Here is a 27,663-nt window from a genome sequence, read left to right as displayed (position 1 = left end):
TCTGAGGGAGGTACCAGCAGATATTCAAACTTGCAAATTCTCTCCAAAAGGATATATTTTGGTAGCAGTGAGGGAGAAGGAATGATAAGAAAGCTGGAGGATTAACTAAGTCCTATTCTGAAGCCCCTGTGATATGGCCGCCATGCTTAGAGCTCTTTTGTAATATACTGTGACTCCACCATTTCATGGGATACTGAGCCTAACTAGGCCATACCAACACCACCCTCCCCCCATACCTTCCAAATTGGCCTTCCTTTTCAGCTGCTCGTTTCAGGTGGAGGAAAGTCTATGGAACAGGACTGCACAGGCTCTAGGGAAAGCAGGGATATCTTAAAGGTAAAAAGGGATGTGGACAATGCTGTGTGTTCCCACTCCCCCCAGCTTTCAGTTACCTCTCTGCTAATGTTTTGGGCAGCCAGCAAAACCCTTTAAAAAGGATATATACACTAAATGTGGTTAACTACCCTTTTCTCCCCATTTAGAAAGCAGCAATAGGAGCAGCACCAGCAAGGGGCATTAAGGAATGTGTCTCTTATTGGTACTAACTTCTCCTCTAATTGGCTATTTTTCTTTCTAATCTAATGCCTACCCAAAATTTCCACCCTCCTCCCAACATCACCAATTTCCCCAATAATTTTGCCCAGATTCCCAATATCCTGGGCTGAGTGCCTGTTAATGAGAGGTACCTGTTGGTTGAAGCTGGGTACAGCCATCTGCTTAGGTGGGGTGCCTATGGGGACAGCTCTAACAGGAGGGCTGCCAATGATAGGTGAAGTTGACCGCCTTGGTAATGCACGCTCGGAAAGGTCCCGATCATCTTCTGGGCCCTGTGGGGGCTTCTGAGGCAAGGCATATTCTAATACAGATACTGTAGGCATTTCCTAATTAAGGAAGTAGCAAAAAAAAAATCCACAAAAAAACCTTAGTTTAACTTGAAATGTGTTAATAATCTCTATAAACGTCAAAATATCTCGAGAAATTTAAAATTTTATTTATTTTTATTTCTTATCCAGTAAAATTTACTCTTTGGTGTACAGTTCTCTGAAGTTTAATAAATGCAGTCATGAATCTACCATCACAATCAAGATATAGAACAATTTCATCACTCCACAAACTTCCTATGTAGTGGTTTTTTTTTTACATGCAATAAACATTAATATTTCAAGAAAAACGATTTTAAATATAATAATGTTACATGCAATAAACTTTAATATTTCAAGAAAAATGATTTTAAATATATTACATGCAATGAAAATTATTTCAAGAAAAAAGATTTTAAATATAATAATACCAAAACTGTACTAACATAGTACAATATCACAAAAGTTGTAGGAAATATTAAAAATCTGCAAATAACAGGATTACTTCTATTATATTCTAAAATATTTTTTTTCTCTGGCTCTATATTGGTTTATCAGTTTACATTGTTCATTATATTCCACAAATGAGTGAGATCATGTGATATTTATCTTTTTCAGACTGGCTTATTTTGCTCAGCATAATGCTCTCCAGGTCCATCCATGCTGTTGCAATGGTTAAGAGTTCCTTCTTTTTTACAGCAGTGTAGTATTCCATTGCATAGATGTACCAGTTTTTTAATCCACTCACCTGCTGATGGGCACTTAGGCTGTTTCCAAATCTTAGCTATTGTAATTTGTGCTGCTATGAACATAGGGGTGCATATATACTTTCTGATTGGTGTTTCAGATTTCTTGGGATATATTCCTAGAAGTGGGATTACTGGGTCAAGTGGGAGCTCCATTTTTAATTTTTTGAGGAAACTCCATACTGTTTTCCACAGTGGCCGCACCAGCCTGCATTCCCACCAGCAGTGCAAAATGGTTCCTTTTTCTCCACATACTTGTTTGTGGATTTGTTGATGACAGCTATTCTGACAGGTGTGAGATGTTACCTCATTGTCGTTTTGATTTGCATCTGTAAGATGATTTGAGCATGTTTTCATATGTCGTTTGGCCTTCTGTAGGTCTTCTTTTGAAAAGTGTCTATTTAAGTCCTTTGCCCATTTTTTGATTGGATTGTTTATATTCCTTTTGTTAAGTTGTATGAGTCGCAGAGTGGCTTTGCTGTCAACCTCTCCCACCACTCCCAACCACTGGCCAACACTGATCTATTCTCCAGTCTTATAGTTCTGCCTAGAAATGACTTTTCAAGTAACTCAAATTGTAAGGTGACAAAATTGAGTTATAATGGTCCCTTCCAACCTTTTATTTTATTTATTATTATTTTAAACTTTATTTTCTGTTCTGAATAGAATTGCAGCCTTGAGTTATTCTGGTCTTCAGAAATGCATTTCCACATATGCTTATTGCATGTAAACATTTCTTGGTCTAACCATATAATATAGATACAGGAATTAAGTCTATTGCATGTACTGTAAAAAGGCTTCACTATCAAAACCAACCAATCCAATAACCACCTTAACTTTGGTAATTTGGACTTGCTTCTGATGTCAATAAGGGTGTTACTTGGAAACAGGGGAGCCCCTCTGGAGTTGGGGGACCCCTATTTCATGCTACAAACTCAGGGCTCTCAGGAAGGTCGACCAGCCTGAATGCATTTAAATGTCTAGTTCACAGTGGGCCTTCTCTGGGAATCTCTCATCCTTGAGTCCTCTGCCTCCCCACCCCTAGGTCACCCTCCTCCCTGCTGGGCACCCCTCTCCCTGGCCCCGGTCACACTCCAGGTCATCCCCATTTCAACCTTTTCAAAGTAAAGCACAGTCAACTCAGCACTTCCACAGAGGCTGAGGAAGTGGTACAACTCTGAGTGCTGGATGGAGTAATTGACCTAAGACTGGCAAATGATATCCAACTATATGATTCTGCAAGGAAAGGATGACAACAGGAGCCAGCTTGAAATTTTCACAGATGTGGAATTGTATATAAAGAGAAAATGTTTAATACCTGAGCAAGCAATGGTCCTCGGATTCGCCTCAGAACTTCAGATCCATCCCAGATGCTGGAATTGAGACTTCCTGGTTGGGGCTAACAAAAAAGGGAAAATACAAATAGTGTGGGCTCTCTGTATGAAGTACCTGCTTTTGGTGAACAAAGCTCCAAAAGAGCCTCAACTGCTTGAGAATAAGAAATTATAGTGCTCCAGAGTATACATCATTCTCCAACTTCATCTCCAGAATTGTTATCAGGAATTACATTAACAATTTTCTACAGCATGGCATATGTAAATCTCTCATTATAGTAGATTAAAAAAAAAAAAAGAACTCAATATTTCACTTTGATTATTAGTCTGCTACTATGCTCAAACCAGAGTAACTTACTTGCAAAACTGGCCTGGTCTGCACTGCCCTCATGATGGCTGGATCTTCTAGTTCATTTTCAATCACCATCTTACTGAGCCTTTCTGCCAGATTTTCCTCATGGTCACCCAACAAGTCCATCTCATCCCTTTCTCCATTGCCTGTTTGTTCATTGACTGCTGCCGGCAGTTTCTCTTCCAATTCAGCCAGTCGCTCATGTGCCTCCTGCCAATCATCATCTATAAGGAAATCATAAAAATGACATACAGTTCATATTGGAACTAAAAAGTTTTATAAAGTTCTGTTAACCAAGTAAATAATTCCAACTCCAGAAGATAGGTGGAAAGTTAAATTTCCTGAGCAGGTATAGCTATGAAACAGCCACGTACAATTTAAAGAATGGTGCCAAGCGGGAAGGTTTGACAGTTACTCCCCCTTTGGCCTCACTACCCCCGTAGCGCCCCCTTAACTCCCTGCCCCCCACCAGCACCTCCGGGGGGTAAACCACCGCTACAGGGCTGCTGGCCAGAACCCACCCCTCAGAGTCCTGCAGAACCCATGGCGCAAAGCTTCCATAGCAACAGTCCCAGAAAACAATCATGTCCTCCTCCCTAATCAGCACCTACTACCTGCGAGGGTACCCGTGGGCAGTTGGGGACAAGCAGGATGGCAGGGGGGGCAGTTGGGGATGAGCAGGCCAGTGGGGGAAGGAGGGGGAGGCAGTTGGGAGCGACCAGGCCAGCAGGCAGAGTGGTTAGGGGCAATCAGGCAGGCAGGTGAGTGGTTAGGAGCCAGCGGTCCCGGATTGCGAGAGGGATGTCTAACTGCCGGTTTAGGCCCGATCCCACAGGGGTGCAGATTGGAGAGGGTCCCAGATTGGAGAGGGTGCAGGCCGGGCTGAGGGACACACCCCTGTGCACGAATTTCGTGCACCAGACCATTAGTCTACACTAATAAAAGAGAAACATGCAAATTGGTGTCACTCTGCTATGCCCACCAGCCAATCAGGATGACTATGCAAATCAACCCAACAAAGATGGCGGTTAATTTGCATACACAGGCGCAGAGCAGCGAAGACTGAAGGCTGAAGAGGCTTCGCTTCTCTGGTGAGGCCGGAGCGAAGGCCTGGGTCCCGGGAGCTGGAGGAAAACCGGTGCTGGCAGCCAGGAGAAGGAAGGCCTATTGCATGAATCTCTTGGTGCAACGGGCCTCTAGTATATATTTAAAAGGCTAATATGCTAAGTGTCCGACTGTCTGACTGGTCACTATGATGCACACTGACCATCAGGGGGCAGATGCTCAATACAGGAGCTGCTGTGACACACACTGGCCATTTACAGAGAAACTGCACCATGGACCTGGTGCCCACAAAGCAACACTCAGCTTCCCCCAAGTGGGACACAGGTCCCGCCACTACAGAGCGACAGCCCACCAAATTGCAGCCAACGCTGCCAAGACCCCATGGCGCAAAATACGGCCCACAGCCCAGCCCAGAAATGGTGGCTGTGGGTGCTGGGTAATGATGACATGTAGCAACGCCCAGCTTCCTCTCCCTAGCAATAGGTCATTTAACAATAAACGGCATCATGGACCTGGCACCCACAAAGCAACACTCGTCTTCACCCAAGTGGGACACAGGCCCCATCACCATCCTGGAGCGACAGCCCACCAAGTCGCAGCCAACACTGCTGAGACCCCATGGCACAAAATGAGGCCCACAGCCTAGCCCAGCCCAGAAATGATAGCTGTGGGCACCAGGTAATGATGTCATGTAGCAACGCCTGGCTTCCTCTCCCTAGTGACTAGCCTTCTTGGAATTTCTTCAGCCCAGGAATATGACTTGCTTTATAGCCAGGTGGAAACATTTTACACTTTAACCAAATGCCTGTGAAGCATTTTCCCGTGCCTCACCTCATTTGATCCTCACATAAGTCCTGGAGTAGGTAGATAGGAAACTTGGTGGAATCCTATTTTCTTTTCATTAGTCAGAAAACGGAGATTTAGAAAGGTTAGAAACTTGACCCAACTGAAAAGAAGTAAGAAATGGTGGACCTTGAAAATGACTTCAGGTTTTCTCACTGTGCACAATATAGTCAAACACTGTTGCAGTTAAATATTTTACCCTCTGTTCTCCCTGCGTGATCTACAATAATAATCTGCTTTGTGTTGATATTTACTGCTGTGTTGCTGACAATTACCTGAAAGAGAAGTTGGGGTGCTTCACTGGGCTGGGAAAAATTTAGCCAAATCAGAAAGCAGGTCTAATTAAGCAAGTTTATCTACATATATAAAGCTCTTGCTGGTGCCAATTGCACAAGTGTTTCCATCTGTCATTGTTGATTGTGAATTTGGTTGACACTTCTATTATAGAGAAAGGCAAATAGCGATATTAAAATATTTCTTCTGATTAATTTCCTTTCAATGTACACAAATTCGTGCACCGGGCCTCTAGTCCTATATAATAAAGGCCTAACTAATATGCTTAAGTGTCCAGTTGTCTGTTCAACCAGTCAAAGCGTAATATGCTAATGATATGCTAAGGCTGCTCAACTGCTCACAATGACACACACTGACCACCAGGGGGCAGTCGACTGGTTGACCAGTTGCTATGAAGTGCACTGACCACCAGGGGGCAGATGCTCATACCAGTAGGTTAGCTTGCTGATGGGGTCCAGCTGATCAGGACTGAGATGGGCCAGACACGCCCTGGAGCCCTCCCACAGTCCCTCCCCAGCTGGCCAACCTCCCGCGTCCCTCCCCAGTCCTGATCCTGCACCGTTGGGGTCCCTCGACCTGACCTGTGCCCTCTCACAATCCAGGACCCCTCGGGGGATATCAGAGAGCTGGTTTTGGCCTGATCCTACAGGCCAGGCTGAGGGACCCCACTGGTGCGCGAATTCGTGCACTGGGCCTCTAGTATTTATATAAGATTCAATTCTATTGATAAATTAAAACTAATTCAACTTATCCCCTACTGATGGAAATTTAGATTTGCAAATTCTCAATACAATGATTAATATTGTACTAAATATTATATATATCTTAATATCTTAAGCAAATATTTCTGTAGGGTAAGTACCTTTCAGGGTCAGATTATAAACACTTAAAATTTGCTATTTTTACTACATAACAAAGAAGCACATAACACTAGTGGTCCAAAAAGTGAGGGAAGTGGGACTTCCAATTTATAATCTGGCATGATTAGAACTACTGTCTAGTCTTGGGCACTGCCGTAGATTTAAATGTACTTTAAAATCCACTTTAGCCCAGCCAGCATGTGACATTAATATTTGTGTCATCTTTACCAAGGAACAGTACACTAAGAAAGTTTTTAAAGGACAAATTTTCTTTGTAATTTTACTAACCCAGCTATGCCAAAAAAATAGGAGTATAATCCCAAATAAGGAATGTTTTTATATTTATTTTCTAAATTTAAGGAGTTAATTTGTTAACAGATTGGTTCTAATGCAATCAAGTTCTAATTTATGTTGTTTTCATTCACTGTTTCCATACCTATCTTTACTAACTTTACCAGATCCTACCAAAAACGAGTAGTCTATTTGTCCTTAATAACTACATTTTTTTTCTTTCGGTAAATCCTTACCCGAGGATATTTTTCCATTGATATGTAGAGAGAGTGGAAGGGAGGGATAGAGACAGAGAGAGAGAAACATTGATGTGAGAGAGACACACCGATTGGTTGCCTTCCACATGTGCCCTGACTAGGGCCAGGGATCGAGCCTGCAACTGAGGTGCGTGCCCTTGACTGGAATCGAACCGAGGACCTTTCAGTCCAAGGGCCAATGCTCTATCCACTGATCCACACTAGCCAGGGCCTTAATAACATTTTTAAAAAACTCTGGTTAAACAGCCATATTCTGTGAGAATAACTGTTGTGAATTGCTTTTTTAAACATGCAAACAAAGAAATCTATGCCATAGATACCCTCATCATCCTTTCAGGTGTTACTTGGTTTTGTGAAAAATCACCTGAAGCAATGTCAGAGATGGAATGTCCTTACTATAAGAGGGTAGATACTTCACCCTATATACCTTTTTCAAATGACCTTAAACATAGTTACTTAGATATACCAATGCTGGACTTCAATCCACATTGGTAAAAAGGATAAACAGGAGGCAAAAGAAAAACAGAGAAATAAAGGGAAAGAGAGCTGTTTTTCTTTAACTCATTAACCTATACCAGTGATGGCGAACCTTTTGAGCTTGGCGTGTCAGCATTTTGAAAAACCCTAACTTAACTCTAGTGCCGTGTCACATATAGAAATTTTTTGATATTTGCAACCATAGTAAAGACTTTTATTTTTGATATTTATTTTATATATTTAAATGCCTTTTAACGCCCTAACTGGTTTGGTTCAGTGGATAGAGCATCGGCCTGCGGACTCAAGGGTCCTGGGTTCGATTCCGGTCAAGGGCATGTACCTTGGTTGCGGGCACATCCCCAGTGGGGAGTGTGCAGGAGGCAGCTGATCGATGTTTCTCTCTCATCGATGTTTCTAGCTCTCTATCTCCTCTCCTTTCCTCTCTATAAAAAATCAATAAAATATATTTTAAAAAAATAAAAAAAATAAATGCCATTTAACAAAGAAAAATCAACCAAAAAAATGAGTTCACGTGTCACCTCTGACACGCGTGTCATAGGTTCACCATCACTGACCTATACCCTCATGTGGGTTAGTAAATTCCTCATTGCTCCCATAAACTTATACTTGTAATAATTCTCCTGAAGTCTGTCTCAGGGATATTTTAAAATAAAAAATAAAATGATAAGGAAGTAGAGGTGATTTAAGGCAATCTCAATTCCTAAAGATTATAGTAGTTTTCAATAAAAGTAGGAAGGATGGGAGACAGGAGATTCCCAAAGATTGCTTTAACTGGTAGTTTAAACTAATTCCATTTATAGTTACTTAACCTCTCTGTCACTTTCCTCTCATTTGTTAAAATGAGTATAATAATAGCACCTACCTCACACAGTGAGGATTATATGTAAAACATTTATAATGGTGTCTAGCACATAATAAGCATCTTTTAAGTGCTAAGCATTTATTTCTAGAGATTGAATTGAGATTACTGTGGTGCATTTATGGCTCTAAGACAGCGGTTCTCAATCTGTGGGTCGCGACCCCTTTGGGGATTGAACAACCCTTTCACAGGGGTCGCCTTACACCATCGGAAAACACATATATAACTACATATTGTTTTTGTGATTAATCACTATGCTTTACTTATGTTCAATTTGTAACAATGAAATTGGGGGTCACCACAACATGAGGAACTGTATTAAAGGGTCTCGGCATTAGGAAGGTTGAGAACCACTGCTCTAAGATGATGCAAACACTTTTCCATGAGGAAGACAGTGACTAGTTTCTTAAGGAAAGGTGACATGAGAGCATTTGCAGCCAGCGACTTAAAATTAACTACTGTACTAACAGGTTTCATTCAAGCCACTCCTTGAATTAGAAACCATCACACCAAAACATATGTCAAAGGTCTGACATTTTATCTCCTGGTTTAAATTCTGTACAACAGCTGTGTATCTTCTTGTAGAGATGTAGTAAGCAAGTCACAGGTGGACTTGGGAAGCAATTTTCCTTTTAGAAATCTTTACAGTATTTAGATCAAGATGTTATGAGGCATTAAGATTTTAATTTTACAATTCAAGTATATTATACTCAATAGAAAGGGCTTGTGTTTTGAAATTTTTCTCTCTATTATAAACTTGTTAACCAAGAAATCCTTATTAATCACCCCTTATGCCTGAGGGTATGAAGTGGGCTAATCAAATGCTATTTCATTTCCCTGCCTTTGTTTTTTACTACCTATTCTTTTTGGTATAACCCCAGAAACTTTTCTTTCTTTCTATCATCATATAAAATACAGTTCTGAAACTCTAGCATCCTTTTAAGGCAATATTTCCCCCATCTTGTGAGGAACTCAGAAAACTGTCCAAGCGCTCTGGAAGTCAACGAGAAGGCAAGACTATTCCTCATCTGTTCAGGTTCAAAACTGAGTACGTATTATTATGCTGCCTCATCTTAAAATAATATCTATAAATCAACTCCATCAACTTCATTTTAATACTGAGGAATTTGCTTAAAAATGTTAAGATTCAGTACAATTAAGATACGAAGAATTATAGAAACAAGCATACAATGTTTATAGCTTCTATTATATTCTGTATGTTATTAGTAAATTAACTTCCAAATACAATTTGCAATTCAAATTGTTCCCTGCTTTTGTAATTCTATTCTATTGCTTTTGCCTGTGATCTCCATGGAGAGAGAACAGCATCTTAGATTATGTCATCTTCTTGGATGATCTCATGTCCTAAACTATGGCTATAATCCAAAAAGTCTTTGGTTCCCTTCTATAATGAGTCTATCCTTCTACCTTAAACACTTGTTTTACTGTTCCTAGTGGTGGCAGTTTTGAGCTCTCTACTCATTTTTGTAAACCCTGGTTGATAATACTATACTCTTGCATTTTTGACAATTCATTCTACTCAGTCTAAGCTTTAATAAATTTAAGCTGTTTAGGTCACTGTGAAACCAGTAACCATTATTACACTTTTAAGACCTCTTTTTTGTTTTTTATATTCAAAATCTTGGGATTACCCATTACAGTTAAATTTCCTCTTCTTATTACTTAACTTTGAATATTTGTTGCATAGACAGAGTGCTTGATACCAAAGAAATCATAAGTATTTACACATTCCAGAAAAAACAGTTGTTGCCATTTTCAATATCAATACTCAGAGCAAAAATATTTCCACTGAGCCTTACCTTTTCATTTTTTTAAACATTCAGTTTAATTTAAACTTATTAATGTAACCTGTTCTAGGATCTCTAATTCTCAAACTTTACCATATAAGCTTGCTCTCTAAATTCCCCATCTCAGTATCCACAGCTCTGCGGCCTTTAAGAATAGGTTGGCTTTTTAACTTTTTCCAACTCCTAGAATATTTATCAATATCCAAGGGTGGGAAAATTTCATCTTATTTCTAACTTATGAAGACTTTCTATCGCCAATATTCTTTGAATAAAGGGATTTTTACTTTATTGAAGATACTATTAAGACAATAGCAGGGTCATGTAATATATACTGCTGACCAACTGAATTTTAAAACCATACATATCCAAATCTGAGTTTTCTCCTAGTTCAACTAATTTTCCTTAAGTTACATGTCCCACAAATAAATTCCCCTCTTCTAGGATTATTTTAAATCTTTGGAAAAATGTCTATTTCTCTAACCACCTGAATTCCTTATAGTGTCAACCTAGAGCAAAAGATCATATAGCTGGAAGTAATAGAGCTTACAGAACACCTGGTTTTATAAGTGAGGCAAAAAGAAGTCAAGAGGAGAAGGGTAGATGCTTCTGGTCAAGCCTAGACTATTCTAAGACCAAGAATGGGATATTTTGCTAAATTAGTGACTGAGGTTACTCCTACTAAGGCCAAGCACTTATAAAGGAGAACATCTGAAACCATCAAGAGACCAAGAGGATATAAGATATCACTTACCAACTGCACCTGACCCAAATGTATCCTCATTGAATTGATCAATTTCTTCATCTTCCTCTCCCAGGCCTTGAAATGCATCCTCATCTTCATCCAGAGGACAATCCTCCAAAGACTAAAAAGAGAAAGGAGATTTAGCTATTCATGAAGTTCATAACCACATTGTAAAATGTTCTAAAAATGTTCATCTTACTTTCCCAATCAGTGTAATATCTTCATTGTGACTTTTTGTAAAGATGGCATTTTTTTCTACCCCCTAACTTCCCCAACATTGGAAAATTTCAGTATCTTCTTTTCTTTCAGTTTCTCTTTCCCATTCCTTATTTAATTTAACCTTTCCTCACAAACATTCCATTTCTCTATCAGGAATCTAATAAGAGCATTTCCTCACGGTCTGCCAACTTCCTTTACATCACTGGTTAGAATAATGACAAATGAAATGAACCCTTTGGGTTTTAGTGTATTGTTCAACAAAACTTTCACCTTCCCTATATTCATGTCAACTTTTCAACTATTTTATTATTCTCTTTTAAAGCTTTCTCTTCATTTTCAATCTTTCCCCTTTTCTGTTTCCTATTGGCCCAAACTCTGGTGATAAAACAGAAAGCTGAAATTTTCAACCACAATTAAGTAAACTCTCAAAAAGCTGTGATATCGCAAGTTCAAGTTCTGACTCTGCTCTTAAAAGCGGTGCTAACTTGGGCAAATCATTTTTTTGAAATTAATTCATTAAGTACCTCTTGAGCACCTATTATGCCACAGGCTTTGTTAGGCTCTAAGTTTCAGTTTCCTAAGAGATAATAGAGGAGCAATACCACCTACCTCATAGTTATGAGGATTAAATGAGGAAGAGATTTAGTCAAACACTGCGGATTGCTGAACAACGCTAGAGATCACCATAACAACTTAGGTAGGTTGTACTGTAAACATTTCCTCCTTACACTTTAGTTTTTAACTGGTTTTTCTAAGTTTTCTTTTCTTTAGGCAACTGCCTACACCACTGATCACCTCCCTCCATGTTTTCATAAAGTTAGTTTGGTTTTAAACCATTTCCTATCAAGTGTCACGTGTATCCACAATTTTCAAAGACTCAGAATCGGAAGGCAGGGTTGTGTTATACCTTGCCTGGCTACCTCTTGGTTTAGACCAGCGGTTCTCAACCTGTGGGTCGCGACCCCTTCGGGGGTCGAACAACCCTTTCACAGGGGTCGCCTAAGACCATCGGAAAACACATATAATTACATATTGTTTTGTGATTAATCACTATGCTTTATGCTCAATTTGTAACAATGAAATTGGGGGTCACCACAACATGAGGAACTGTATTAAAGGGTCGCGCGGGCATTAGGAAGGTTGAGAACCTCTGGTTTAGACTGTTCCCGAAGGTACGGTTAAGCCAAAGGGCCATTTCACCCATCTGAAGCCCTCACAAACGTACACAAAGCAGGTAGGCAATTGCTTCCACCTTAAAGGCAACATCCAGCAGCACTCCTCCCAAATCACAAAGATCTCCTTAATCAAATCACTGTGTGTTTTTTCAATCGGAAAGGCTTATAGGGATTATGCAAACAAGCCCCTTTCTTCTACAAACCTGGAGACTTTACGGCCAGAGATTAGTAGTCGCTCAAGGTCATACAATGAATTAGTGACAAGCTCAGGACTCTCGACTATTGCTACATTACCGGGACCGTCACCAAACCCACGTCTCCCTCCACTCGCCCAAAAGGAACTTCTGCTGGACACGCCCCCTCCCAACTCCCAGGCCTCTTCAGTCAACAGTCCGCGGACAGTCAAAGGGCAAGCCCAGGCCCCAGTGACCCGGTGGTTTCCTGTGTGTATAGGTGTGTGTAACTGGACGAAAGGTGGTTCCAGGTCCAGGGCGGGAAACGTCTCCGGGCTTTCCCGGGTGACTCTTCCTCAAGAAGAGCCACCGCATGGATGCGACGCCTCCCCTCCGCGGCTCCTCCCGGGTTGGGGCTGGCAGGTGGTCCGGTTAAGGCACTTAACGGGCCCTCCCCACCTCAAAACCGAGGCCAACTCTACCCACTGACAACTAATACGACAGTCCCGTCCCCCGAACCAGCTCACACAGCTCTAGGTTGAAACCCACGACCCCCGGTGCGACGCGCTCCTCTGAGTCCCGGGGGTCCCACCGCCCACCGCCCCCCCCTCCTCCGAAGCGCGGGACAGAAGCTCCGGGGATAAGAGAGGAAAAGGGGAGCGGGAGGGAGGGAGGGGTCACTTCCGGTCGCCACAGCTCACCTCGTAGCGGAACATTCTTGGGGAGGGGGGAGGGAGCGGGGAGGGGAATGGGGAAGGGAGGGAAGAAGAGTTGACTCCCCGGGCTCCTCCGCGCGCGGGTCCTCCACCGGCTCGCGACCCCCGGCCGCCGCCGTACGCCGGAGCGTGCGTGAGGACGTGCGCAGGCGCGCCTCAGGGAGGGCGGCCACTCCGTTCTGCGCCGGGCGGCGTCTGCGCGGGGACAGATTTGGCGTCCGGTTTCCTACACTCCGCGGCGGGAAGGAGGTCCCGTGGTGTGAGATTGCGCACGCGCAGCCGGCCGGGGGCTTCCTCGCCTGGCGACTTGCAGCTCCGCCCCGGTTTCTCTGCGCCCGCCCAACCCTCGGGTCACAGTCACGAGTTTTCCATCACTTGGGGCGGAGAAAACCCTTGTGATTGTCACAGGATATGGCTTTGAAGAGTTCCAGGCTTGGTCTGAGCTGGAAGAAAGGGAGATTCCTGGGCTATTTTTTCTAACGCCCAACACAGTCTTTGGGCTACTCGGCGGCCCTGATGATATATGCTACCCGCCAAGTGGAGGAGGAAGAAAATGGAAACATTCATGTCATCCGAAGGGGCTGAATCCGTCGCCACTTTCTGCGGCACATCACCCGCTGAGTTAACAGCAGGTCTGGGCAGTGATTTATTTATGTGTCTCAAAGTGGCGATGGCGCCTGGTTTTTAAAAAGCCGAAGGCATGTTCCGGGAGGTTCCACCAGGGCGATATTTTTAGGCGCCAGGCGCTCCAGGCACGTGGAGCGCGAGAGCCAAAAAGGGCAGCGCCGCCGGGGGCAGCAAGGTCATAGAGGCTGAGAAGCGCCAGGCTGAGTGCGTGGCCGGGTGACAGCACCTCCTTAGAGGATCAAAGCTCGAAAAGAGTATCCAGATTATGAGCCTCCGCACACTGGTTTCAGAAATCTTGGTTGTTTGTAACAGCCGATATCACCTCCCGTGCCCTTGCAGCCTTAGATCTCACGAAATTCTCTCTTTCCCCCCAACAACTAAACTTGCACCGCGAAGAGTGAGTTCTTGTGCATTTCGCAACTCTTTATCTGGGTGTCTTAAAATGCAGGCTCGCCTTGGAGTGGCATACAGTAAATTCCTTTCCTGTTAGTGTGGTTGGATTAATCAGAGCCTGTTGGAAATAAAGTTCTGGGTGTGGATCAGTGCTTTGTGTCACTGGCTATCAGTTTTGGGAAAGCTATGTAAACAAGTTTGAGCCTTAATTTCTTTGTAAACTGGTTTTAATGATACTTGCCTTACAGAGTAGTGGTTCAATGGCAGGATGATGCCAATACTGCTACTACTGATTGAAGTTTGCCTGGCTCTCTGCTCGGTGTTTTATTTTTTTATTTTTATTTTTTTACTGAAGAACAGTATCTAAATATTTATTGGTAAAGACAGGTGTTCAAAGATTACCCAACTCCTATTCTAATTGCTGTCAAAAATTAAATGCTACCTAGCTATAAATTCACTGAGAAATTTATTCTATGCAGATATAGGTAAGTTTGTGTTATCCAAATGCAAATTTAACTTGGTTTGAAATCCTAAAATTAGAACCTTGAGCTAAATAACTTTCCCCATATTTTTTCAAATTTACAAACTTAGATGATAAATAGACTCATCTGTATGAAACATAAGGCCAAATTAGAAAGTGGACAAGTGAACCCCTCGCTACCTGCTGCCTCCCCCACTGTGGGCTGCTGGGTCTGCTGGCCACTCCTTGTTGAAGAGCAGCAATCCGTTTTCCTCAGAGGCTCTTCAGTAACAGTAACACTGATGCATGAAGTTGCATCTTTAAACACATATTTCAGGGCTTGGAAGCTTCTGGGACCATAACTTTAACGCAGCCTTCCATAACAGTCTTTTCACTTTCTCTTACAAAGCATGACACAGCAATAACCGCAATGAACCGCTTCAGCCTTTGAACTTCTGCAGAAGCTACAACAACTTCTCCAACATATAAAGGGGCTGGAAAGTGAATTTCCTGGGAAATAAATACACAGCCTGGGCCTGGCATTTTGGTACCCAGGAGAGCTGAAATAAGTCCATTGATCAAAACTCCATGCACAATTGTCTTTCCAAATTTGGTGTGCTCTTCAAAATCTTCATTTAAATGCAAAGGATTAACATTCCCTGTTAGTTCTGAGAAGGCAACCACATCCCTTTGTGTGAAGGCTCTGCTGAGTTCAGCCCGGTCTCCAACTCGGATGTGCATATGCTGAAAATGCTGCCTGCTTACAACTGGTTGGTTCAGGCAGATTCTCCTCCGAAGGCTACACCACCAAAGACGATGGCTGGAAATTATGGGGAACATCTTCGGCACCCTCAAATTCCATCAACAGCAGGGCTGAGCCTGTTTCAGTCATCATGCATTATGCTGGCACCAAAAGATAGTTTTGAGAGCAGAGGAATGTTTCTGAAATTGAAGACCATTCAATCCAATACTAGTTCCCTACTATTACCAGATAATGCAAGGAGAAATGGAGAAACCTGAATCACTCTGAAGGCACATTTCTTGCCTTTATAGGATCCTAACAGGGTCAAAGAGCTCCACAATCTGACAAAACCACTGCTACATATTCTCAATATGGCTGACAAGGTCTCCTCTTCGTAGGTTAGGATGTCCAAGGGTAAGGCAGCGTCAACCTCCCCAAATAGGTCCTTCAGGGCTGAAATAAGCAGCTGTTTGAACTGTGTAACATTCAGTCCAACCCCATGTTCTTGAAATTCTAGGCAGATTTTCATGTAGTGGTGCTCAGAGGGATTTTTGTAAACTATCCTCTCATATGTGGCAGCTGGGGCTGGCATCTTTTCCAATCCTGACTGCACCGCTCTCGCCGGGACCAGCCCAACGCCTCCCAACTCCCGTTCACTGCGAGAACCTCCCAAGCCGGGACCTCCGCCACCGAGCGGGAGCCTCTCTGCTAGGTGTTTTAGATGGACCATCTCACTGAATTTTTCCTTGTGCCAACCCTATGACGTAGGTACTCTATAGATAAGGAATCTGAGGATTAGAGATGTTAAGTGATTTGTCCCAAACCACCTAGTGGCAAGTGGCAAAACTGGCAACTGAGGTTTGTCTGATTCCAAACACCCAATCTGTTAATCCTGTGACAATTTAACAAAAGCAAATGTTTACATGTGCTGGGCCTGAACCTTAAAGAAGTGGAACAGGCCAAGGATAAGATGGTAATTAATTGGTTTGCAAGTGTGCATGGAGCGCTAGGTAACCTCAAGTCTCAAATAATTGGTGCCCTATGAACCAAGGGTTGGCAAACTATAGCCCTTGGTTGAATCTTGCCAGTTGCCTGTTTTTGTTATTGTTCTTAATCCTCACCTGAGGATGTTTTTCCATTGATTTTTAGAGAGAGTGGAAGGGAGAGGGATAGACAGAGAGAAAGAAACATTGATGTGAGAGAGACACATCAATGGGTTGCCTCCTGTACTGGCTGGACTAGGATGCACCTTGACCAGGATGAAGCCTGCAACCAAGGTATGTGCCCTTGACTGGAATGGAACTGAGACCCTTCAGTCTGAGGACCAATGCTCTATCCACTAAGCCAAACAGGCTAGGGCTCTATAGGGTTTCTTTTTTTTTGTTTTGTTTAAAATATATTTTATTGATTTTTTACAGAGAGGAAGGAAGAGAGACAGAGAGCTAGAAACATCGATGAGAGAGAAACATCGATCAGCTGCCTCCTGCACATCCCCCACTGGGGTTGTGCCCGCAACCCAGGCACATGCCCTTGACCGGAATTGAACCCAGGACCCCTCAGTCTGCAAGCTGACGCTCTATCCACTGAGCCAAACCGGTTTCGGCTCTATAGGGTTTCTTGATTGTCTTCAGGACATGGCAGCTTCTCCCAGAGTGAGGTCACAATATCTCTTATGACTGGGATTCAGAAGTCATATGTATCACTTCTTCCACATTCTATTTGTTAGAAATAAGTTATTAAGTACAGTCCATATTCAAAGGGAAGGGTATAAGGAGATCTTTATAAAGGAAGGGGTAACAAAGAATTTATGGACATATTTTAAAACCACCACAGCCTGTTTGAAAGAAGGCCTGTTTGTTTTAATCATGGCAAATTTATGGAAAAATAGATTCTAATATTATGATGTAAGTGATTATAAAATACTTGTAAATAAGGAGGTATTGGTATGGGAATATATACAGATTGACTTACAGAACAGAGTAAGCAATAAACAACTTAGCATAAAAGTTCATTTATATATGACAAAGGTGACATCTCAATTCAATAGATAAAGGAAATGTAATTTAAAAATTATGCTGAAGTAATTGATTACTTATTTGGGGCAAAAAGTTAAATCCTTATAGCATAGCTTACACCAGAATAAATTCCAGAATGTTAAGTTTTATGTAAAATTTTACACATAAAGCAAGAACAAAATGTAGGTGAATATTTTTATGATTTCAGGATAAAATTTCAGAATTTAATTGCTATGAAAATCACAAAGCAAAATTTGGATACCAAATTTCATAATGAAAAATATAATCATTGACAAACTAAAAATATTTTCTACATATATAAAGTAAAATACAGGGAGACAATCAAGATGGCAGCATAGGTAAACGCCTGTACTTGCTGCCTCTCACAACCACATCAAAACTACAACTAAAAGACAAAACAAATATCATCCAGAACCATGGGAAAGCTGGCTGAGTGGAAGTTCTACAACTAGAAGGAAAGAAAAAAACGCATGGAGACTGGTAAGAGGTGTGGAGGTGCAGAGGCACGCATGAAACTGGCTGGCAACTGGGTGTGCTGTTGTATTTTTCAATCAGGAGGGAGATACAAGATCCTGATTGCTCTGAACTCCAGTTTCAAGTGAGACTCTGGGGACCCAGACGCATACAGGGAGAAACTGGACTGTCTGGCATCAGGCTGGAACACGAGAGTGGCTTTCTCTCAGAGGTGCTCGCAGCGATCATTGTTCCTGCATGGGGCCGTGGGACACAGAGACCCAGGGACCTCTCTGGAGCAGGGCTGACTGGCAGCCATTGCTGTTTGCTCCACCCTGGTGATTCCCTGAGACCCTGCCCCACCCAATTTACAACCCCACCCAAGCTGTGCGCAGCAGCTTTTGCAGCGGCTTGTCCTTTTGCTACCTAAAACCTAACAAACTGCAGCTGGGGCAGAGAGCTCCAAAGCTTCCAAAAGAAGGCCCAAGGCCCCGCAGTAGCAGCCTGCATTACTTCACAGCTGGGCCTCATCTGGGCACTTCCAAACCCCAAGCAAAGAGGAGGAATCTGCAGATGTCTCTGTAGCGCCTGCTGGGTGGCCTCAGGCACTGGCTGACTTTGAACCCCCTTGGAGATCCAAGAGTCAGTGTACCCAGTGATCAGTGTGAGACCATACCAGATTACAACTCTTCACATCCATAAGCGACACACTCAAGGGGCAGACTCAGTGAGCACCAAAGCCCCACTGAAGAAAGTCCTGCCCCATGAGGGTGTCTCCAGCACAGCAGTTCTCCCATTGTAGATACAGCTGGTCCTCACAGCCAATTGGCCTAGAGGTCAATTCCTCTCAGTGATACCAAACAGCAGTCAAGGCTTAACTACAACAAGACTGTGCACACAGCCCACAAAGCGTTGCACCAAGAGTGTCCACCCCAGGTAATTGGGGAGACTGAACAACTGGGCCCTATAGGACAACCCACCACACAAGGCCACTCTATCAACACAGGGAAGCAGCCAAAATGCGGAGACAAAGAAACATGTCACAAATGACAGAAATGGAGGAAAGCAAACTAGTGGATATAGAGTTCAAAACCACGGTTATAAGGTTACTCAAGAATCTTCTAGAAACCTCTGAGAAATTTAGTGAGACCCTCAAGGATATGAAAAAGGACCAATCAGAAATTAAGCATACACTGACTGAAATAAAGAATAATATACAGAGCCCTAGCCGGTTTGGCTCAGTGGATAGAGCATCGGCCTGTGAACTGAAAGGTCCCAGGTTCGATTCCGGTCAAGGGCACATGCCTGGGTTGTGGGCTCGATCCCCAGTGGGGGACTTGCAGGATGCAGCCAATCCATGATTCTCTCCCATCATGGATGTTTCTATCTCTCTCTCCCTCTTCCTTGCTTTCTGAAATCAATAAAAATATATATTTTTTAAAAAGAATAATATACAGAGATCCAACAGCAGACTAGAGGATCCCAAGAATCAAGTCAATGATTTGAAATACGAAGAAGCAAAAAATACCCAACTGGAAAAGAAAAAAGAATCCAAAAATATGAAGATAGTGTAAGGAGCCTCTGGGACAATTTCAAGTGTACCAACATCCAAATTAAGGGGGTGCCAGAAGAAGAGAGAGAGCAAGATATTGAAAACCTATTTGAAGAAATAATGACAGAAAAGTTTTCCCTGGTGAAAGAAATAGACTTACAAGTCCAGGAAGCGCAGAGAACCCCAAACAAGAGGAATCCAAAGAGGACCACACCAAGACACATCATAATTAAAATGCCAAGGGTAAAAGACAAAGAGAGAATCTTAAAAGCAGCAAGAGAAAAACAGTTAGTTACCTATAAGGGAGTACCCATACAACTGTCAACTGATTTCTCAACAGAAACTATGCAGGCCAGAAGGGAGTGGCAAGAAATATTCAAAGTGATCAATACCAAGAACCTGCAACCAAGATTACTTTATCCAGCAAAGCTATCATTCAGAATTGAAGGTCAGACAAAGAGCTTCACAGATAAGAAAAAGCTAAAGGAGTTAATCACCGCCAAACCAGTATTATATGAAATGCTGAAAGGTATTCTTTAAGAAGAGGAAGAAGAAAAAGGTAAAGATAAAAATTATGAACAACAAAGGGACAACAAATACATATCTATCAACAAGTGAATCCAAAAATCAAGTGAATAAAAAATCTAACGAACAGAATAAACTGGTGAATATAATAGAATCAGAGGTATAGAAAGGGAGTGGACTGACAATTCTCAGGGGGAAGGGCAAAAATCTTACACCTATGGACAAGGACAGTGGCGGGGGGTGGGGAGGGCATGGGCTGGGGTGGGAACCGGGTGGAGGAGAGCTATGGGGGAAAAAGAGAAACAACTGTAATAATCTGAACAATAAAGATTTATTAAAAAAATAAAGTAAAGCCGTAGCCGATTTGGCTCAGTGGATAGAGCGTCGGCCTGCGGACTCAAGGGTCCCGGATTCGATTGTGGTCAAGGGCATGTACCTTGGTTGCGGGCACATCCCCAGTGGGGGGGTGCGCAGGAGGCAGCTGATTGATGTTTCTCTCTCATCGATGTTTCTAACTCTCTATCCCTCTCCCTTCCTCTCTGTAAAAAATCAATAAAATATATTTTTTTAAAAAATAAAGTAAAATACAAAGACTTTAAATTCTTTAAGCATTTTAGAAAAACCCATAAAATTTAAATGGCTATAAAACATATAAAACCCCAATTTTTATTTTTTTAATTTATTGATTCTTTTGTTGTTAATCCTCCCTCAAGGATTTTTTTTCCATTGATTTTTTTTTTAGAGAGAGTGGAAGGGAGGGGGAGAGACATACAGAGAGAAACATCAATATGAGAGATACACATTGTCAGGGAGTGACAATACATGGGAGTTATTTGAAAGCCATTCTGAGTCTGGACTCCCTCCTCTTTGTAATAAAAAGCCAACTGAGGAGTTTTAATCAGAAGAGAAAACGGAGTCGTCTTACAAGAACATTCAGTTAATAAGTTTAGTACACATATACGAAGTGTCTGGTACATTTCTGGTCTTAAGTTTAGGTCTGGGTCCACATCAATGAGGAGAAGAGACAAGGCTGCTGCCTGCACAGAGCTTGCAGAAGGGGCAGGAGGCAGACCATGCCCTTGTAATTGGTGTGGTGGAGGCTATGATGGAGAAGCCTAGGGTATCATAGAGGCAGCTCAAGGGCCACTTAACTCAGTCCTGGTGGGTGAGGATCTCGGAGCCCTGAAGAATGGGTCCATAGTTGTCCAAGTCAGATATGGGGGAGGGCAGAGCTCTGCAAAGGTGAAATAGCATAACTTTGGCATTAATTGGGATTTGAACTGTGTATCAGGCTCCTGGTCTTCATTCTCTTGATTGGGGGTTGAGCCTAGTGACTCACTTCTAATGAACAGAATATGGCAAAATCGATGGGATATCACATCTAAGATTAGGTAAAAACACGTTGGCTTCCATCCATCTCTTTCTCTTTTTCTCATTCTCTATCTCTTTTTCTCTTGCCTGCTCACTCTGATAGAAGGCAGCTGCCATTTTGTGGGTTGCCTTATGGAGAGGCCCACATAGCAAGGAGGGTGGCCTCCAGTGAGCAAAGAACCAAGGCCCTCTGCCCAACAGCCCTTGAGGATTGAATCCTGCCAACAGCCATGTGAGTAACCTTAGAAACAGACCCTTTTCCAGTCAGGCATGAAATAGGACTGCAGCCCCAGCCAACACCTTCCCTGCAGTCTTGTGAGAGATCTTGACACAGAGGCACTCAGCTGAGCTGCACCTGGATTCCTGAATCACAGAAGTTTTAGGACAACTTGTTATGCAGCCATAGAGAACATACAAACTGTAAGGGGGCAAAACTACAAGTCAGAGATTTTATTCTCCATCCTGGTTATTGTCTATCCTTCCTGCCATGGGGAGCAATAGCTGTGGAGGACAGAAAGACTCTTCCCTTTAATTCTCTAGCTTCCCTTATCTTTTTTTGATGTTGACAGTATTACAGATGTCTTCTAATTTCCCCCCTTTTACCCTCCTCCTCCCAGCCCCTGCCCCACCACAGGCCTTCACCACACTATTGTCTGTGTTCACTAGTTATGCATATCTATACTAATAAAAGGCCTGTGGCCATGACGCTGTAATGCCGTCATGACCAAACGAGAAGCGCTCTCGCAGCGGGTGGGGTGGCCAGCTAAGGCGAGCAGAAGTGGAAGTGAGCTACTCGCACAATTTTGTGCGTGCTGGGCCTCTAGTATGTATGTAGGTTCTTTGGTTAATCTCTTCCCATCTTCCCCCCTCTTCCCCTCTGAGATATGTCAGTACTGAACACCACACTCTGGAGATACTGCCTCAAGGTACACCAACCAGAAAGTGGTCTCACCTGTTTCACAGCAGGCTCTGGCGGTCTAGATGGGGTGAGGTTCAGTTCTTTTCTCCACTGGGAAAGAAATAGGCTTACAGGGTGGAGAGAGAAGGCAGTGAAACCCCAAGTCCCAGGAGTTGTCTTTGGTTTGTTTGTAAAGGTGAAATTAAGTGTTGGCTGATATATTTATAACCAAAATGCAAACACTTGAATGAATCCTGACTGTTTTATGGGAAAATAGCTACACTAAGACCTAGTGGGTGTAAAATCAAGTACCACTGTGTGGCATAAATATGAAAATACATCAGCGAGAACACTGAGCCTGGATCCTTAAGTCACTGTTCACCTACGTGGAGACCCTAGAATTCACTTGGCCTCAATATCAGGGTTTTCCATACCAGTCCACTAGCTCAGGTCCCATGCCTTGCAGTTACTTTACTTTCTTCAGGTTTTTGTGCACAACTAGCAGGTGGAATCCAGACTTCTTCCTGTCAGGAAAGAGCAAATATTAATGTTAAGATAAAATTGACTAAGTAGAGTTCATACCTACTAGGAGGTTTAAAGAAGGCTTGAAATATATAACTACCTTCCAATGGAATGTGTGTGTGTGTGTATTCCTAATATGCAAATAGGCCAAATAGGGGAACAACCAAACAACCAGTCACTATGATGTGTGCTGACCACCAGGGGGTGCACACGGAACATGGCAGGTGTTGGCTGTGGTGGGATGGTGGAGCAGGTGAGTGGGGACACCAGACCAAGGTGGGGCACTGGTTGCTGTCATCAAGGTGAGCTTCTGGCGGTTACTGAAAATTATTTGCTCTTGTACGCCGAGGTCCCACTTGGTACTCACACCTGCTGCCAGCTCCTGGTACCAGCCCCGATTGCCCCTCAGGTCTTCTCCACCTCCCCCTGCTCCTGAGAGGTGATCAGGGCAGCACCTGCTGCTGGTGCTGGCCCCAATCGCTCTGTGCCATCAGCGGGTACAAGTGGGGCCAGTGCCATCAGTGCATGGGAGCAGCGGCAGTGGGAGTGGGGCTGCTGGCAGACAGGGGATGGGGGGGGGGGCACAGTGGGAGGGGCCGGGCAGGGGCGTGGAGGATGGGCTGAGACCCGTCCCTGTGCCCACCGCAGCCTCGCAGCCTACAGTTCCTTTTAAGGTGCATGAATTCGTGCACTGGGTCCCTAGTGTGATCATAAAAGAATTGCTGATGTTTCCCTTCCTGAGTCCCTGAACTCCACTTGTTCTTTTTTAAAAAATATATTTTATTGAGAGGAAGGGAGAGGGATAGAGGGGAAGGGAGAGGGATAGAAGGGAAGGGAAAGGGATAGAGGGGAAGGGAGAGGGATAGAAGGGAAGGGAGAGGGATAGAGGGGAAGGGAGAGGGATAGAGAGTTAGAAACATTCATGAGAGAGAAACATCCATCAGCTGCCTCCTGCACATCCCCTACTGGGGATGTGCCCACAACCAAAGTACATGCCCTTGACCGGAATCAAACCTGGGACTCTTCAGTCCACAGGTCGACGCTCTAGCCACTGAACCAAACTGGTCAGGGCACTCCACTTGTTCTTAAGAGGACTCTTTGAACACAGTTTTCAGTGTTTTAAGAAGTAAGGAGCCGAGACCGGTTTGGCTCAGTGGATAGAGCGTCGGCCTGCGGACTGAAAGGTCCCGGGTTCGATTCCGGTCAAGGGCATGTGCCTGGGTTGTGGGCACTTCCCCAGTGGGGGACGTGCGGGAGGCGGCTGATCGATGTTCCTCTCTCATCGATGTTTCTAGCTCTCTGTCTCTCTCTCTTCCTCTCTGTAAAAAATCAATAAAAAAAAAAAAAAAAGAAGTAAGGAAAATCATATAGTTATCTCTGTATGGCCACACAGGCTAACCAAAAGGTCTTTTTTTTTTCTTCTTCATGGAAACATCCTCTCATAGGAAATCAAATCCCACCCACTCAATTTTATGGAGCAATAATTGACATAATAGTTTAAAGCATGTAACAATGGTTTGATATATACATATATTGCAAAATGGTTACCGCAAATTTAGTTAACAGCTATCATCTCACATAGTTACAATATTTTTTCTTATGATGGAAACTTGTTCTCTTAGCATCTTTCAAATATACAATGTAGTATTGATAACTATAGTCACCATGCTATACATCCCCAGAACTAACTTATCTAATAATTGAAAGTTTGTACCCTTGATCACTTTTACCCATTTTGCTCCTTTTTTCCCAACCACAAGTCTATGTTCTGTATCTGAGTTTGAGGAAATAAAATTTGTTATTACATAGTACGAATATTTTAGGGATATAGCATCTTTCAAAACTACAAATGAAAATAAAGAATACATTATATTTTTTACCTTGAAGAATAGGAATCATTAGTTTTGATCATCTCTCTTACTTGAAAGATGAGAAAATAGATTGTGTGATGTCAAGTGACAGCTGTTTTGTGGCAAAACTCTGTGTTTAGAGTCAGGAGACCCTCTTTTCCTGAGGTGTGGGGACCTAGCTATCCCAACAAAGATTAAGAGGAGATGGGATATATAGGGTGTCCCAAAAATGTATACACTCACTTTGAATAATTATAACGGCAGTGTTTACATTTCATTTTCAAAAATTGATCTATCGGCTATTAAAGGGTGAGTACATTTTTGGGGGACACCCTGTATCTCTGAATTACGCTGTTTTTCTGTGCATGGCCCCCAGGGGGCGCAGACGCCTTTTGTACCGCAGATGGGAAACTCCACCTAGCTAACACCTGCATAGAAGGAAGCATTCAGGACCAAAGAGGGTTCAAACAGCATGGCCACTCACGGACTGTAAGTATCTTTATGGGAGGCGATGAAATCAGCATGGAGCACACGCTGAGATAGCAGAAGAAGGCAAAAGTCTGTTAGAATTACGAAAAATATTACAGCCCTTTAACCTGAATGCATAGAGCAGATTCTTTTCTTGACTTGAGAAATGAGTCTTCGGACTGTCAGACTGTCAGTCCCATTTATGGAGAGCCAGTCTTGCTGGGTATGTTATTCCCAAGAAGGAGGACAAATAGGGAAGAAAGAAGGGGGAGGGAGGAGAGAGAACAAAGAAGAGCGCTAGTGTGAAGACCGCACCCCTTTTCAGAAGGTATAATTCACCTGGGAATCTGCACCACGTAGGAAGCGAGAATGACTTAAGCTTCCCAATAAAAAATATTTTTTTTACCTACAACCTTGCTCTATACTTTACCAATCAATCATTCCTCCTCTGTCACAGTGGGTATTATCCCTGATTTATAGATATGGAAACAGCCCCCCCCCCCCCCATGGTGATTTCCCAGTTGTACAAATTGTCAGTGGCAGGTGTGCTGACTTCAACATTGAACTGCTTAACATGTCTGTGAAGGGTCCCGACTGCCAACATCATGAAATCCAAATTCTTCCTTCCAGCCTGACCTTTCGCGTCTCACTTCCAGTTATTGCCTCTAGGACAGCGGTTCTCAACCTGTGGGTCACGACCCCTTTGGCGGTCGAACGACCCTTTCACAGGGGTCGCCTAAGACCATCCTGCATATCAGATATTTACATTACGATTCATAACAGTAGCAACATTATAGTTATGAAGTAGCAACGAAAATAATTTTATGGTTGGGGTCACAACATGAGGAACCGTATTTAAACGGCCAGAAGGTTGAGAACCACTGCTCTAGGACCACCTTCTATCAGCTGTTCAAATTACGATATTAGAATGCCCCTCTCCCACCCATTATAGCAGGAATCACACTGGGTTAGAGTTTTTCGTCTACGATACTTTGTCCCCGCCCCGCAATGAATGAGTCTTTTGAGGGTCGGATCCTAATACAAAATGTGGCACAGGTAGCGAATGGTCGTCGAATGGAAGCGAATGGAATTGAGGTCAAATAGCCCTACTCGCTCTTCTGCGCCCAGCGGCGGGACCTACCGGCGCACGGTCCTCTTCCTAGACTTCTCCGCTCCCTAGCGGGACGGGGAGCCAGAGCAGGAGGAGTTCGGGTAGCCGAGGATGGCGTGGCGGCGGCGGGGCACGGCCCCTTTAAGGAGGAGCGCGGGGCGCGGCCCAGGTGAGGGGCGGGGCCGCGGGCGGATCAGCACTGCGAGCCGGCGCTGGCCCGGGAGCCGGATTTGGAGCGCGGCGCCGGCGGGGCCGGAGAGGGCGGCGCGGCCGAGCCTCCCGTAGCCTCGGACGCTCCTCCTAGCCGGCCGCCGCCGCCGCCCACCTCCGCCTCCCACGCCCGGCCCGGCCCGGTCGCCACTTCCGGCCGCTCTCCTGGGACGCGCTCACTGCGGACGCGCTCACCTGCCTCGGGCGCCTGGGCACCAGGATGAAGGACCGGCTGGAGCAGCTGAAGGCCGTGAGTCCCGCCGCCCCCGGGAGCCCGGCGGGCCGGGGCTGCGGAGGGTGGAGCCGCGCGGGAGAGGGACTTCCCTTCTCTCCCCGAGTCCAGGCTGGAGGGGGGCCGCGCGAGGCCTGCGCTCCGCAAGCCGCGGCCACATCCCGCGCCCATTCCCACCCCCCCTCCCTACCGGGATCATGTGCCGGTGATTCATCGCTGGACTGCGATTTTCCTGGAAGCCTGTAGCCTCCCGTCCCTCCGCTAACCCCCAAGCTGGACAGAGTTAGTCCGGAGCGAGGGTCCGCGGGGGTGCTTGGGCCTGGGCGAGCTCTCTGTGAGATCGGGGTCACCTCGTGCCCGCTGCTGCCTGGCACTACGCCCAGCACTGGCCTCCCCCTCCTCCCCTTGTTTCCCTCCTGAGGGATGCCCGGCCCACCTGCCCCCTCTCCCGGGGAGCAGCTCAGGGTTCCTGGGTGACCCCCTGAGCTGTGAGCTGGTGAGTGCGGAGATGGGTCCAGCCCCGGCGGTCTATAATTATTAATTCCCCCAGAACCCCCAGGACGGCTGTGGCGGGGGCAAAGGATCTGAAGGTAGCCCGCCTCCAGCCTTGCTGCACAAAGGCTGTAAAATCTTAGGCGACTTACTCTTTCCAGCCACTCTTTCCTTATCTGTCAAATGGGACGATCATGCCTTAGAGATTTGTTATGAGATGAAATGACATAATGAGACTATTAATATAGAGAAGTGTTAAAGCATAATAGGTTTTTGAGTCAGATATTCACAGACTCATTCGACAAATAATTATTGAGTGCAGTTTAGGCACAGGCTCTGCCTGAAGAGAATTAAAAATCTAGCTCTTGACAAAAGTAGTCCATCTGCATGGGAGCTTGTGCAGGAGCACTAGCTGTCTATCCCTTAACTTCTGAGTCCAAGTATTGTCATCTGTAAAGTGGGTGGTTGTGAGGACTAACCCCAAGAGAGCACACAGAACCCCCTTGTGTGGTGTGCGGCACATAGGGGACTAGGAAATGGTAAACATAATGCTACTAATTGTTAAGGCTCTTTGGAAAAATAGAGACCTCATACAAGTGTGAGGAACTAATAGGATGATGTCACAATTG

General features: G+C 44.2%; 4 protein-coding genes and 1 long non-coding RNA gene across 15 annotated transcripts in view; 1 reads left to right on the top strand and 4 right to left on the bottom strand.

The window, feature by feature from the left end:
* The window catches only part of PATL1 (PAT1 homolog 1, processing body mRNA decay factor), a 34,379-nt gene extending 21,080 nt beyond the window's left edge, over positions 1 to 13,299 (bottom strand). For 3 of the 5 annotated variants that reach the window (XM_036325752.1, XM_036325754.1, XM_036325753.1), the window contains exons 1-5: positions 13,078 to 13,296; positions 10,819 to 10,930; positions 3,299 to 3,516; positions 2,925 to 3,005; positions 687 to 881 (exon numbers count right to left, since the gene is read on the bottom strand). In XM_036325752.1, coding sequence (XP_036181645.1) covers positions 687 to 881; positions 2,925 to 3,005; positions 3,299 to 3,516; positions 10,819 to 10,930; positions 13,078 to 13,092 — 621 coding nt within the window. In that variant the 5' untranslated portion in view covers positions 13,093 to 13,296. Of the gene's footprint in view, positions 1 to 686; positions 882 to 2,924; positions 3,006 to 3,298; positions 3,517 to 10,818; positions 10,931 to 13,077 lie in introns of all 5 variants that reach the window. The other 2 variants (XR_004970481.1, XM_036325755.1) reach the window with 2 other exon arrangements.
* Positions 13,300 to 13,737: 438 nt separating this feature from the next.
* On the bottom strand, positions 13,738 to 15,428 carry LOC118664981 (hydroxyacyl-thioester dehydratase type 2, mitochondrial-like). The gene has a single exon (XM_036325757.1). It carries the CDS (start codon positions 15,410 to 15,412, stop codon positions 14,906 to 14,908), a length of 507 nt encoding a protein of 168 aa, XP_036181650.1. The 5' UTR covers positions 15,413 to 15,428; the 3' UTR covers positions 13,738 to 14,905.
* On the bottom strand, positions 15,393 to 16,064 carry LOC118664980 (ribonuclease P protein subunit p14-like). The gene has a single exon (XM_036325756.1). It carries the CDS (start codon positions 16,042 to 16,044, stop codon positions 15,532 to 15,534), a length of 513 nt encoding a protein of 170 aa, XP_036181649.1. The 5' UTR covers positions 16,045 to 16,064; the 3' UTR covers positions 15,393 to 15,531.
* Positions 16,065 to 20,744: 4,680 nt separating this feature from the next.
* Positions 20,745 to 26,718, bottom strand: LOC118664977. Of its 4 annotated transcripts, none has more exons than XR_004970478.1 (4): positions 26,506 to 26,718; positions 22,584 to 22,673; positions 22,204 to 22,276; positions 20,745 to 21,614 (listed from the first exon to the last, which is right to left on the bottom strand). It is a non-coding gene; the product is annotated as an uncharacterized LOC118664977 (long non-coding RNA). The 4 variants fall into 4 exon arrangements; XR_004970479.1 differs by having other exon boundaries at positions 22,204 to 22,260; XR_004970476.1 differs by having other exon boundaries at positions 22,204 to 22,673.
* STX3 (syntaxin 3) overlaps positions 26,336 to 27,663 on the top strand; it is a 43,240-nt gene continuing 41,912 nt past the window's right edge. For 2 of the 4 annotated variants that reach the window (XM_036325748.1, XM_036325747.1), the window contains exon 1: positions 26,338 to 26,560. In XM_036325748.1, the coding sequence (XP_036181641.1) occupies positions 26,531 to 26,560 (30 nt within the window). In that variant the 5' untranslated portion in view covers positions 26,338 to 26,530. Of the gene's footprint in view, positions 26,561 to 27,663 lie in introns of all 4 variants that reach the window. The other 2 variants (XM_036325749.1, XM_036325746.1) reach the window with 2 other exon arrangements.

Source organism: Myotis myotis, unplaced genomic scaffold (assembly GCF_014108235.1).
Source record: "Myotis myotis isolate mMyoMyo1 unplaced genomic scaffold, mMyoMyo1.p scaffold_m19_p_10, whole genome shotgun sequence".
Taxonomy (NCBI): domain Eukaryota; kingdom Metazoa; phylum Chordata; class Mammalia; order Chiroptera; family Vespertilionidae; genus Myotis; species Myotis myotis.
Note: the sequence above shows the minus strand (reverse complement) of the source record. Positions and strands in the feature narration are given on the sequence as shown.

Bases quoted from the DNA above. Each gene is read 5' to 3' on its own strand.
- LOC118664981 (XM_036325757.1), bottom strand. From the start codon at position 15,412: ATGTTCCCCATAATTTCCAGCCATCGTCTTTGGTGGTGTAGCCTTCGG.
- LOC118664980 (XM_036325756.1), bottom strand. From the start codon at position 16,044: ATGGTCCATCTAAAACACCTAGCAGAGAGGCTCCCGCTCGGTGGCGGA.